Source organism: Gallinula chloropus (assembly GCF_964237585.1).
Source record: "Gallinula chloropus genome assembly, chromosome: 7".
Taxonomy (NCBI): Eukaryota; Metazoa; Chordata; class Aves; order Gruiformes; family Rallidae; genus Gallinula; species Gallinula chloropus.
The window spans coordinates 8163399-8177293 of record NC_140092.1 but is presented as its reverse complement, the minus strand read 5'-3'; the positions used below and the strand labels follow the sequence as shown (position 1 = coordinate 8177293).

The following is a 13895-nucleotide window of genomic DNA, read 5'->3' as shown; positions in this document are numbered from 1 at the left end:
GTGAATATAGTGTACAAATAGAAAGGTTTACTTTGTAGTGATGTAAGCCAAATCTGTTCTAAGGGGATTTACTGGTAAATTTTGGTTGAAATACTTCTGTTTGCAGACTGTACATCATTTGGAAATAAAACATTTATTCTGATTTTTGCTTTTTCCTGTCTGTAGAGACTTAACTAATAACAGAATAGGCTGCCTGAATGCAGATGTATTTAGAGGACTTGTAAATCTTATTAGATTGTAAGTATAATTTTGTTGTATATAATTTAACTCTTTAAGTTTTAGTTTTATACAAATTCAGGTCTTGTCTTTCAATGGGGGTAATTTGTTAAGGGTCTGATTGAAAATCTAGCAGCATGCTAGATAGTGGTTTGTTACTCAGTAATGAGCTTAAAAATCCCAGAGGCTAGCAGGGACAACCAAAAGCCTACTACTCGTTGCTCTGTCTGCTTTGCAGCCATTTTTGAGTTTCTTAAAAGGTTAGCAGGCTGTGTGGGGACAGAGGAGCAGACTGTGCAGAATATTTTGCCTAGAAAAATACTTCAGAACTATGGAGTCTTTTAATATCCATGCCTTCTACCACAGCATCGGTATGGTTGTGCTTTCTGGCTGTCTTGCATGTTTTGTAATTCTTCATTTACTTGAAGAAAAAAAAATGTTAAGATTATGGAATGTTTCTTTGCCCTGGTTGTTGGCTTCATGTGCAGTGCTTTCATGGAATTAGAGAAAGTGGGACATAGAACATCTTAAAAAAATGTTCTGCTAGGTCAAACCTGCTTCTTATAGCGTGTCAGTAACAACACATCAGTTCACTGTGATTTTGAACTTCTAGAAATATATGCTCAACAGGTTGTAGTTGTTGCTTTAAATAGTGTTTACTTTCACTCCTTGTTCCCAATCTTAAAATTCTTCAGCTACAAAAAAAGTATTGGGGGACAGTTTATTCTGATTTTTTCCTAGGCTGTCAGGCCTGATAATTATTCTTAGAGTTTTGAGAACTAGGACAGAATGTTATAATATCTTGCAGGTTTTAAAACAATGTTATCTTTGGGGGGATTTTTTTGTTGTTGTTTTTTGGGGGTTTGGGGTTGGTAAGGGTTTTTTTGTTTGTTTTGTTTTTCATATGAGCATGAGTTTAAATCACGATACTTGTATTTCTTAGGAATCTTTCTGGAAATTTGTTTTCTACGCTTACATCAGGAACATTTGATCATCTCGGTTCACTAAAGTCCCTGTAAGTACTTACTGCATCAAATCTCAGTTTGCATGATCATTTATGTTCTTAAGAAAAAACATTTTGTATACACTTGTACCACAGCTTTGTATTTCTATTTATAAACTTCCTAGCAGTGGTTGGTTTGGGTTTTTTTTCTGGATAAGCGCATGGGAAATGGTATGTACAGACACTTGATTGCTTATATAACTTCTTTCTAAAGATGCTCCATATTTAAGTAGTTCTGAGACAACAAAGCTATAATGGCAACTGGGCTTCTAAAAGTTTCATGCTGTATGCATCATTTTTTGCTTAAATGAGAACGTTTTACACCTCTTTTAGGAGGGGGAGCAAATAGTTTTAATGAAGATCTCAGTCACTGAAGAATAGTATTGTTTTGTCACACATAACAGTGGCTACATCTCAACCTCATGTTATTTTTTTCTCCCCTTTCCTAAGAGTTGTAGTCTTGTGTAGGGAAGAAAGTAAATGGAAAAAAGTATCAGTGCTGATGTTCAGCTTGCATTTTGCCCTGATTCACTGTACTGCGACTTTATCAAAATCTCTGATTTCTGACTTTTACACAGAGTTAATCTCTTGTTTGTAAAGGCAAATGTTTTTCTCTCCTTAAACTTCTTTTAATTGTTCATAAGTTGTTGTTTCTGGTATTTTAATTGTGTACATGAGGGTCACTGTCAAGAACATCACTGGTCCGACAAGAACCTGCATATAACCATTGTGATTAAAAATGCATGTGTCTGGAGGAATTCCTGTGAACAAAGACCAAATAAAATTTCACAGGAATGTTGATTTGGTGTTTGAAGTGTTCTGCCTGTGATGTTGTGTTATCCTCTAGACATTTGCAAAAATAAAAATAAATTGTGTTTTCACTAGAGGTAAAAAAAACCCCACTGTAGACACAGCAATATGTTTTGATATGTTTTTAACAGTTCCTAAACAGATAAAATATTTACGTTCTCTTTTAATTTAGCTGACTAAAACAGACACCTATGGGGGGATTTGATATGCCTTTTTAGTAAAAAGCATTGAATCATACAAAGGCGACCTTGTGAATAAATTAAAGCCTTATATAATTTTTGTATAAAATATAAGAAAACTTTCATTAAAACTGTGTGAATACTGGCTCTGAAAAGAGAAACAGGTGAGAGGCTAATTTTATATTTCTGTTGATTTTACTGTTAAAGCATTTGATTGCTAGAATGAAGAGATGAAGTGTGTTTTTTGGTTATGGTGATGCATATTCAAGAAATTCCTTGTTATTGCTCGCTTAAATAATGTAAAATCCCTACGTGAAAGAAATTACTAGAATTTTTTTTCAAGCACAGGTATTAGATGTTCCCCATATTTATGGAGAGAATTCCTTTTCCCAGGGATTGTGAACTTTTTATTCTCAGACAGCAGTTTGCAAATGTTTAGGGTATCTTTCAGTAGGTAGTGGTAGCCAACTCTGCTGTATTCTGGGGTTTGACTGCTTGTTGTCTGTCTGTGACAGTGAGATGTCACAGCTGTTGATGTCAACCTTTCAGACCTCTGAGTGTTGCGTTTTGTCACTGTGAGTACTTGTTTTGCATTGCAGAGAATTTCAGACTGATTATCTTCTTTGTGATTGCAACATACTATGGATGCATCAGTGGTTAAAAGAAAGAAATATAACTGTACGTGAAACTAAATGTGCCTATCCCAAGTCACTGCAGTCGCAGACGGTGACTGGTGTTAAGCAGGAGCTTCTGACCTGTGGTAAGCACTCCTGGGAACTGATGGTTATTTTCTAACATACTCCATTAATATTAGTGAACAGATTTCTTTTTTTTGCTTTGATTTGTTTCTCTGAAATTCGGCACTTACAGTGGCAACAGTGATTCTTTTTCAAAGGTTGGTCCTTAGTTGCAATCTGCACAGAATTACAGAATGGCAGAATTGCAAGGATCCTCTGGAGATCATATGGTCTACCCCCCCAGTAAAGTAGGATCACATAGAGCAGGTTGTACAGGATTGCATCCAAGGCAGCTTGAATATTACAAGAGAAGGAGCCTCCACAACCTCTCTGGGCAGCCTTTTCCAGTGCTCGGTCACCCTCAGGGTAAAGATCATCCTCTTCAAAATGAGATGGAACTTTCTGTGTTCTTGTTTGCACCTATTACGCCTTTTCTTGTTGCTGGGCACCAGTGAAGAGAGTCTGGCCCCATCCTCTTGACATCTGCCCTTTAAATATTTATAAGTGTTGGCAAAAGCCACTCTCACTGTTCTCAAGGATAAACAGATGCAGCTCTGTCAGCCTTTCCTCATGCAAGAGATGCTCCAGTCCCCCAGTCATCCAGGGCAGGTTCAGATTAGATGTTAGGAAAAAAATTTTTTTACTGAAAGCATTGTCAGGACCTGGAACAGGCTGTTAGGGATGTGGTTGAGTCACCTTCCCTGGATGTGCTTAAAAAAAGGGTAGATCAGGTACTTAAAGATATGGTTTAGCATAGGACAGGAACGGTTGGACTCGATGATCTTAAAAGTCTTTTCCAACCTTGTGATTCTGTGTGATCCTTGTAGCCCTCCATCAGACTCTCTCCAGTAGTTCCCTGTCTTGAACTTGGAGCCCAGAGCTGGATACAAGGCTGTTTGCTTTGGAAATAAATAATAAATAAATTGTTGATTGTAGATGTTAGTCCATAGAAACTACAGATGAGTAGCACCAGGTTTTTTTACCTAAATTATGCAAGAGAAATATGAAATTGGTAATTTCTTTCCAAAGTCTAGCTATGTAACTTCAACTGTGCAAATTATTCCAAGCCCAAACCTCTGAAATTAAAATGTCTTCATTATGACTTACTTGAGTACATGGTGATTCTGTTGTTGGATACCCTTCTTATTCTGATGAAACCATGACCAACTTGCTTAACTTCTCTGTTGCATTAAGGTTATTTTCTCTGTCAAAATAATAAAATATGTGTACGTATGTTGTAGTATTAATAGTGAGAAATTGTAGAGAAATACAATTCATAAATATATTTTTCATTTAAGTTTGTATTTTCACTCTTGGATGCAGGCTAGCAAAAGGTTTTTGCAATTTATTGCCTTAAAGGAATACACATTTTCAAAAATGAGTATTTTTATTTTTCAGCATCAAATGTTTTTATATAAATCTTGCAAGATGCAGCTTTACAAGGGGGCTATATTAGTAATTGACATTCAGTGTATTTCTTTCTCTTTTGAAAATTATGTATATAACAGATTCTTGCTATTAATTAAGCTTTTATTTCTTGAATTCTAGAACCACCACTTGAATTACCATCTTTCTATATGACTCCATCTCACCGTCAGGTTGTCTTTGAAGGAGACAGTCTTCCCTTCCAATGTATGGCTTCGTATATTGATCAAGACATGCAAGTCTTGTGGTATCAGGATGGAAAGATAGTGGAAACTGATGAGTCCCAGGGTATTTTTGTTGAAAAAAACATGATTCATAACTGCTCACTGATTGCAAGGTGAATCCATAGGGAGAAAATATATCTCTCATTCCTTATTTTCTGCTCTGATTTACTATTTCCATAACCAGTAAGGCCTTTCATATCCTTTCATGTGAACATACGTAGACAGAAACATCCCAAGAAGGGAAGTAGTTTGCAACCTCACACATCTCTGTAATTACCTGTATTGGGTCACTGTTGCTAATTACCAAGTTGTGGAGTGAGGTCTAGAGGCTTGATTAGTCAAACCCAGCTGCATAAAACAGGGTTAGCTAGAGCAAGTTGCCCAGGAGTGTTGAAGTTGGGCTTTAATTACCTCCAAGGATTACCCAATGAAGTTCAAATAAAACATGGTTGTGGTAGGATACTAATTGTTCTCTTGGAACATTAAAATTATGAGAAGAGGCATTTAAGTGAACTACTCATGGATTCTATTTTCTTCCTTTTGAGTACACCACAGTTCAATATTGAAGTTCTCCAGCAGAAATCTATGAGTGTAATTTGCCTGCAGCAGATTTTTTGATTGGCTCAGCATCTACAGAGTGGTTCTATGTCCTGTAATTGTATTAGTAAATTAGGGCTTCAAACTTTATTACACATCATGCATTTAGGAAGCTAGTTTAGTCTGGCCTTTCTAGAACAACTACAAAAATTTTTCACTGAAGAACTGTCATAACATTTGGGGAATCTGGACTTCTCACCTCTTCTTTCTGAAGTTAAGGAACTTCTTCCCATGGCTGTTCTTTTTCTTTCATACCTTGGGGAAAATTGAGAGCTATAAGAATAGCAAATATTTTGTCTGTTTATTACAGTACATTGACTCGTGAATAGCTGTAGTTTTTGGTAAGATCACTCACAGTTGTATATAATCAGTTGTTTCTTCTATTGATTTTCTGTACTTTATGTAAGCTTTTACCAAAAGATAAATAACTTTTATTGCAAGACTGTAGTTTTTTATATGTTTGTTTTATCTTCCCAGTGCACTGACAATCTCAAACATTCAGGCTGGCTCCACAGGAAACTGGGGTTGCCATGTGCAAACCAGACGTGGGAATAACACAAGGACAGTAGACATTGTGGTGTTAGAAAGTTCTGCACAGTACTGCCCTCCAGAGAGGGTTGTGAACAACAAAGGGGATTTCAGGTTAGTAACCTTAATTTTTTTTTTTTTCTTGGAGAAAAGTCCACTTAATTTTTAACTAAGGTATTTAGCTTTAAAAGCACCTGTGTGGATGCTTTTCTATATGGTGTGTAATAGACTTTTAACTGTTCTAAATTAGTTTGTGTTGAAGAAGCACACACAACTGTATCATGAAAAATTGAACATTGAGCTTGTTAACTTACATCTTTGGAAGAGATGAAAAGCAAGCTATGATATTTGAAAAATATAAATGAAATCATTGGAATAGAGTGGAACTATTTTTAGATGATTGTAAGATACAGTTGGACCACATACTGTGAGGGGTGGGTTCTATCAAGTAGTTCTGTTTTTAAACTCGTCCCACTCCTGTACAACAAAACAAGTATATAAGAAACATGTCATACAGGTGGTGTTTGGGTTTTCCTACCCCGTGTGTGTTAGAGTAAATAATATGGATGATGCATCCTCTAATGATTGTTGGGACTGTAGTGGTAGCTCTGGTGTTCCATTGTTGCAGATTATTTTATCTTTTGTTCTTCTCTCTTCACCTGTTTTCCCTTTTCTGATCTTTCTGCTGCTGGTCACTCTAACAACACATTACTCCTGGAGGTGCCAGCTGTAACAGCTAGCTTCTGTATAGATTCTCTGTATGTAAGGTAATTCCCTTTATAACTACTCTGTGTTGTACCCTCCCTGCAGTAGCTCCTGCTGAGAATTAGCGTATGTCATAGCATATGTTTTCAGTATGGCTTGTAGGGTTTCTTAATGTTGTAATAACTACTTTTACCCACTCGTTTATTTTCACTTATGCTGCTTGGCTTTGTTGATCTGCTTGGTCTTCTGTTTACATTTATGAACTTTTCTTCCATTCCCCATGTATGCCAGAGTTCTTTAATGTCATTGTGTCTCTCTACAGCTAATCTAAGATGAAAACCATGTATTTTAAGAAATTAAAAGTAAGCTAAAGCGTGTTGCTGCAATGGAATTTTTGAGGGGAGAGAAGAGCAGCTTTGAAGTGCAAAATACCTTCTCCAAAATTCAGTTAAAGTCCTGGCTGAGAGCATTTGTTCTGAGTTCATCACCTTTATGTTCATCAGTTAGACAATTTGAGACAAGGGTAGCTGGCGTCTGAGTATGAGGAACTATTAGTAAGCGAGGTAGTGTTAAGGTCACTTGCTGCACATCTTGGAAGCACTGAAGAGCTTGGCTTTCACGTCGTAAGGAATTACTTATGTAAGAAACTTGGTGCATATCCTGGTTTTATACCGTGCCGGTTTCAACTGCAGGGAGGCATGTTACATTAGAAAATTAGAACTTCCAGCTTAAGATAAAAGGTGAAGAAAGTCACAGATGCATGCTGTATTCATCAAAGAACACAACTATTTAAATCACTTATGCTTTTTTTTTTTTAATGATACTAGTGTGAACTGTTCTCCTTTGATTTGCCATTAGAGGTGAAAACAGATGGTAAAGGCTTATTTCAAAGTGTTTTCCATTAAATTAACCTGTGCTGTTCAGTGACTGTTCAGTGTAATAGGATTTACCCCCTCTGGAATTCCGTAGGAAGAAATAAGATTTCAGGAAATGTTCAGCTTATCAAAAAGTTCACTATGTCTGGGTTTACTATAACAGACTTCCATTTGTAGTTTAGGTAGAGTAATAATAAAGAGTAATTTTTCACCTTTGAGACCATATGGAAATAAGGCTTCGACTAGTGAGAAAATGGTTCTGAGCAGATGGCTGCAAATGATCCTAGGTGAATTTGATTTTATAGTTTTTTAGTTGGAACTGGTTAGTCATTTTAGCTTTGAAGCAGTTTCAAAACTGGCATCTAGATTTTTATCCCTTCAGAGATAGGATAGGAAAATGTAGTGAAGGAAGATGTTTGTCATCAGTGGCTTTGGCTCAATAGTAGTAGCTAGTGTGAGTTGATAAAGATTAGACAAAGCCTGTCTTCAACATGGCTTATTTTTTTTAAATCTAGATAATATTTTGTCTTAATATCCTTGAATATGTTACAATCCATGATTAAATAGAAAATATGGTTTGTGTGTTAAAATGTAGCTGAGTAAATCCTTCAACTGTTGTGTTTAAAATAACTTTCTGCTGGTAGTTGATACAATTCCTTAATCTTTAAGAATTACCATTTTGAAAACTGTTACTGGGTGTAATTAATCATAAAATTCTAATTTTCATGCTGAATTTAGAGAATTACTAAGATGTAATAAAAAATGTTAGACTACCTGTACGATAATGAAATTATGATTAACAAAACTTACTGTAACTGGAAGTTACTGTTGGTTTAAAGAAAGGAATGCTTTCAAAACAGAATTAATATGGATGAAGGGGAGGATTCTTTCATAATCTCATGGTCTGGCTTTTTTTTTCCTGAAATGAAATTACAGTTCTTAAATGTAAATGAACCATCTTTTCCCCCACAGCTGTCTGCTCTCATGTATATGTGATAAATTTTGAATGCCTAATTATAGACAGTGATGAAATAAAAGTGTTAGTACAGTCCAAATTTGCACTTCTGCTAGCAGTTGGGTAAACTGTGAAAGATACTCAAGCTTAGGCTCACAAGAAATTAAGAATGCAACCAAACATAAGTAGCTTTTGTTTGCATAATGAGAATTTCATGTTGTTAGTCACCTTTTAAGCCTTGCTGGAGGAATGTCCTCTCTGGCTTCATGGAAAGTGGAGAGCATCTCATCAGCTCATCTCATGTAGGTGTTGGGAGGACAGTTTATGGCTGAGAATGGTCTAGGTTAACATTCACATAGCAAAAACAGGGAATAAGGGAAGTGTAGTTACAGCTGCAATTGGTTCCCCATCTTGTTCACAACTGGGCTGCAAAGAAATTTGCACAAGGGGTGTTATAAACAGGGGAGGAAAGAGTTTAAGGGACAAAGCACTTCTCTTAGTGACATTGCATGTTTGTGGTGTCCTTGTGTATGTGAAATTATGGCTGGAGTTTTAAATTGCCCACCTTTTTATGTCCAGTTTAGTGGAAAGCTTTCTAAATCATTAGATAATAGATTAGTTTTGTTAGTAAAGAGCTTCTGTAGATACCTAAATTTGTTGTAAAGGTAGCACAGGCTATATGACTGTGTATTTTTGAAGAACATGGTAAAAGATAAGATATTGTGTAGGCAGTTGAATGAAAAGTAAATGCAGAAGGAATAAAGGAAGTGTTACAAAGAAATATGGATAAAGAAATAGATGACGTGGAAAGAACAGAGAGAGAAGGCAAATAATCAGATAACCTTTGAAGTAGTGCTAAACACTGAAAATGTCACTTTTTTCATTTGATGGCTACAGAATTTCCAGAAGATAGATAAAAATACATTTGTTTAAAAGTGTAGTAACTAAAGCTTTCCTGAAAAACTTGCTTTTTCATTTGAGTCGCAGTGTTTCACTCTCGTTTCTCTTTTTGTACTTCTTGAGCACTAGGTTTGGATAGTGAGGAAGGAATGCCACATGCCATTTTTCAGGGAAAATATTTGTCTTTGTTGTGTTTTACAACATCTGTCAGCACCGCAGAGTTTAAATTACCCTCAGGCCATGGGACACTCAGTCTGTAAGACAACACATTCAGTCAAAACTGAGCCAACCACACTTTAACTTCAAATTCTTGGGGAAAAATACAACTTCTAGAAAATTGCCTGTAAACAGACACAGATATCTCTCTTATAGTTGCATCTTTGATGATCTTGATACAGAAATTTCAATGTTGGTACAGTTGTCTTGGAAATTTATGTTTTGACACTTCAGAGTCAGTGTTTCTGGAAACCCATTCCTGCATTCTGGAAGGTGAGGTTTGAGTGTACTATGCAAGGTGTTTCTGGGTCTGCATGTCTTCTCGCAGCTGTGCCAGCCAATTTATTAGCTGTCTTCATCTGCCTGTTTACTTTTTTGCTTCATTCTCTGAAGTCTCATTATGTATCCTTGAGAAATGGAAGCACAGGAGTAGCTCATCTTTGTAGTTCTTCTTCCCCATCCCGTGTTGATTGGACTTTATTTTAATTTGTCCATATAGAAAATTCAGACACTAGATAAGTTAACATGTATCCCCTTATCCCTTCTTCCCTTCCAGCAGATCCATAACTTGCTCTGTCAGTGATCAGAGTTAGTAGAAATGATCCAAGGTAATGTTTTTGTTAGCTTGCTAGGGTGCATGTCATGTTGCACTAAGGTCACTGCTGGGATTGCAGCAATTCACAACAGCTGTTATGTTTCTGTTGGGTTTTTTCCCTAAGAAAGATTTTTGTCCTTTTTGTTGGCTATTCTATACGGGAGAAAGGATGGTAAATAATTTACCATTGCAGAATTTGTACCTGTTATTTGAATTAAATGACATTTTCTAAAATACATATAAATCCTGGCATTTATCTGCATATTCTTTTTAAAATTTTTCTTCTTTCTTTTAACCACCTCTGTTTCCACCAATTCTGGTATAACATTCCCTTTCTGATAAAGATCAAATGGTGATACTGCTGTTAATTTCTTGAAGTGGCTGCTGAGGCTCTGAATGTAAGTGTGTGCAAGTTTGCTAGGCCAGATGAACCTCTGCTATGATACCCAAATAATCTTGTCTTTTCTAGTATTCATATACTATGGTGGTGGTCATAATAAGTCTCCATTTAATTAAGTAAATGATGAACTGATTTAAGTAAATTAAGTAAATGGAGAATTGATTTGTAATGTCAAAACAGTTATAATTTTTTTTTCCTGGTTTTGGTTTGTTGTAATTATTTTCTAGTCTTTTCCATTAGATTTCTTACTGACTGAATTCTTTCATGGTTGTTGCCATGACCTGTGTATTTTAAGGGATACCATCAGCAGATATCTTTTGAGTTGCTTGTTGCTCAAACTTAAGTCATCTTTGCCAAAATAGCCTCAAGTAAAAATCTGTATTCCATTACTGAACATATGAAATTGTTCTGATGTAGCTGATTAGGAATAAATAGGAATTTGAGATGGAGAAGACTTTCAGTATACCCCAAAAGGTTAATCTCTTGCATCATTTAGTATAATTGAAAAGTATAGCCTTTTGTCTTAATCCATTCATACAGTTACTCTCTTTGAGAAAGAACTGTGATAAATCCCAGTGTCTTCAGTAAGAGAAGTTACTTTGAATAAGGATGGGAAATGTATCTGACTCAATCAGTTTCTTTGCTTTGGCGATGTTACTTAATATGTTAACTTTCTGACATAGAACAATCTTCAAGATGGTTACTCCACCCTCCTGCAAACACAGAAATACATTTATTGTTTTACAAATATAGGTGCATTCTGAGTATCTCTTAATTTAGATTGTAATTGTGACTAAGTGGCTGTTTACTGCAAGGCAGTCCAGGTAAAGATTTTATATCACAGTGTAATCTAACAGAATTTTTTGTTTGACCATTTCAAATTTTGGAGGTGACTGCTTTGTGCAAGCCCTTTGAAATGCTTAAAACTGAGAAAAGGTATGTTAGTTGTTAAGGAGCTCAAATTAGGGTGCAGAAAGCCTGGGATGGTCAAATGAAGGAAGCTGTCTTTTGCCCTGTTTTAGTTAAACCTTACATGTTGAGTTGTTGGATTTGAGATACCTCACATTCTGGGTTTAGGTATATATGCTTTTTGCTTTTAAACTTTCAGTGTTCTGAATGAGAAGATGCTGCATATGCACATCTTTAACAGAGAGGAGGGCTGGAAGCAGGGTAGGCACACTGGCTTGCATTCCTTGTTTCTGTCCTCATCAGCTTAATTCAGGCATGGTTTCCTTCTGTTCTTGTGTTTCCTTTGAATCAGCTCTGATCTCATGAATGATCAGTGTGCTAAAGTTATATTGCAGTTTAGTTTTCTGTGGTTTTTTTTCATTTTTATCTCTATATGTGTCTATATAGATAAAATATGCAGTAAAATTACAGAGGAAGTTGAGAGAATGTTTTCTTAAAAACTGCTTAGCTCCACATACCTTGAGTGAAAGGAATTGTTTTCTACTTTATTAACTTCATGAATACTTTCTTTTCCCACTTTCTATTTAGCATTATGTTCAGTTGCAAAATCGGTCCAAGTGGTTGTACTGGTGCTGCTGTTTCTTAATGACTAAATGCCTGAAGTTCAATGTTAATGTGAATGCAGTCATTTGAAAGCTACACTGATGCACATGAACAGGACAAGTAGAAAGCTTGCTGGGCTTTCTGCTGTGTATTTAAGTGTTTTTTATAGTGCTAATACAGAGTTTTAGGTTGTTTTTTCTTTCATTAAAAAACTTCAAACTAGTTTTAGTAATTTTGTAAGCACCTTTTTCTCTCCACCTGCAACCTCATGAAAGAATTGAAAAAAATCATGCTAGTGTTAGAACTCGTTTTGTTAATAGTACACAAATATGAACAGCTTGAAAATACTGAAGGCAAGCCAAGGTGGCCCTCTAAATAGTTTAGAGATGCTTAGTTTTGAGTGTCTCTTTATTTCATGTTGTAGTGCTTAATCCTTTTATTTACTTGTCGTGTACATTTGTCTAAATTTTTTATTTTTTTTTTTGCTTTTGACTCCCCAGGTGGCCTAGAACATTGGCAGGCATCACAGCATACCTGCTGTGTACACGTTACTCTGCTGGCAGTGGGATATATCCTGGCAACTCACAAGATGAGAGAAGAGCCTGGCGCAGGTGTGACCGGGGAGGGTACTGGGCAGAGGAGGACTACTCCCGGTGCCAGTATGCAAATGATGTGACTCGAGTTCTTTATATGTTCAATCAGGTAAGTTGTGCACATCTATAAAATCAAATTCTTTAGTGAGCATAAAAACTCACAAATCTGTTTCTCCACTTTTTTATTTTCAGCTGATGGTCCTATAGCTGTCAAATTGAGTAGGAAAACTATATGCATACATACCTATATATCCCAAGAGCTTTAATATTCTGGAAATAAAATGAATGATAAACACATGCCTCTGAGTACAACACTAGAAATTGTAAACCTGTGTTAAGAATTTGGTTTAATATCTACTTTGAGTGTTCCCAGACTGAAAGTGCAAGGAAAATTTTATTCTTTGGTGTGCTTGTGTAAAGCATAAAGGACTGGTACTTGTCATGATTGGTTTTGTCAGCTGTATGCCCTGTCTTGCCCACATGCTAAAAAGAAACAAGGCAGGCTGAAGTTTTAATTAAGAACAGCTATAAGACTAGTCACTCTGCCTCTCTTGCTGTAAACTTCTTAAACTTGGTATGGTTGATGAGAGTAGTGAATGTTAACTAGGCTTTTACAATCTCATAATACCCACCAAGATACAGGAGAGTATTCTAGACTTTAACTGTAACTATGAAACAAAATCTTTCTGCTCCAAACTCATTTTGAGACTTATCTCTACACTTCACAAACACTGTTCTGCAGTGATGTATCCATGAAGTGCTGTAGCAAACCTTGTATGCATAGGGGCCCTATTGTAAAACACTCCATAAAGCTTTAAGCTTCTGTTTTAGGCGTGGTGTTCTTTAACGTGTGTTGTCAGATTGCCAGTGCCAATGCCACAGCTAAAGCCATGGAGATAGGAGAATGTTTTGGGGGAGGTTTGTGTTGTGTTAGTTTAGGATTTTGGGGTTTTTTTTTTTAGTTATACAGCTGTGCCCCTTGAGTTGTTGATGTTGGTAGCACTGTCTATGTTTAACAGCTTCAGATTAGGTGTTAGGAAAAACTTTTTCACTGACAGAGTTGTCAGGACCTGGACCAGGCTGCCTAGTTTGGGGGTTGAGTCACCTTCCCTGGATGTGTTTAAAAAAACGGGTGGATGAGGTACTTAGGGATATGATTTAGCATAGCACAGGAACTGTTGGATTTGATCTTGAAGGTCTTTTCCAACCTTGCGATTCTGGGCCACAGTGCTTGTCTGACCTTAGGGTAGGATAAGTTGAGTGTGCTTGGGAGTACTTCAGTGTGTGAGCTTACACTGTGTCAGAAGCACTGCAGCCCCTAACTGGGGAGATCTAAACTGCTATTTTCCCTTTGTCTATCTCTGATTTATACACATGGTGAAGGCTCGACATCCAGTGGCTTGGGCCAAATCCAGTTTGAGGTGA

The 13895-nt window shown here is 36.4% G+C and overlaps 1 protein-coding gene across 1 annotated transcript in view; it reads left to right on the top strand.

The window, feature by feature from the left end:
- Positions 1-13895, top strand: part of ADGRA3 (adhesion G protein-coupled receptor A3) — a gene marked incomplete at its 5' end in the record, with an annotated part of 56115 nt that overhangs the window by 25549 nt on the left and 16671 nt on the right. Inside the window, 6 exons of the mRNA XM_084266814.1 lie at positions 166-237; positions 1160-1231; positions 2808-2968; positions 4494-4707; positions 5669-5833; positions 12378-12579. Of these exons, the coding sequence (XP_084122940.1) occupies positions 166-237; positions 1160-1231; positions 2808-2968; positions 4494-4707; positions 5669-5833; positions 12378-12579 (886 nt within the window). The remainder of the gene's footprint in view (positions 1-165; positions 238-1159; positions 1232-2807; positions 2969-4493; positions 4708-5668; positions 5834-12377; positions 12580-13895) is intronic.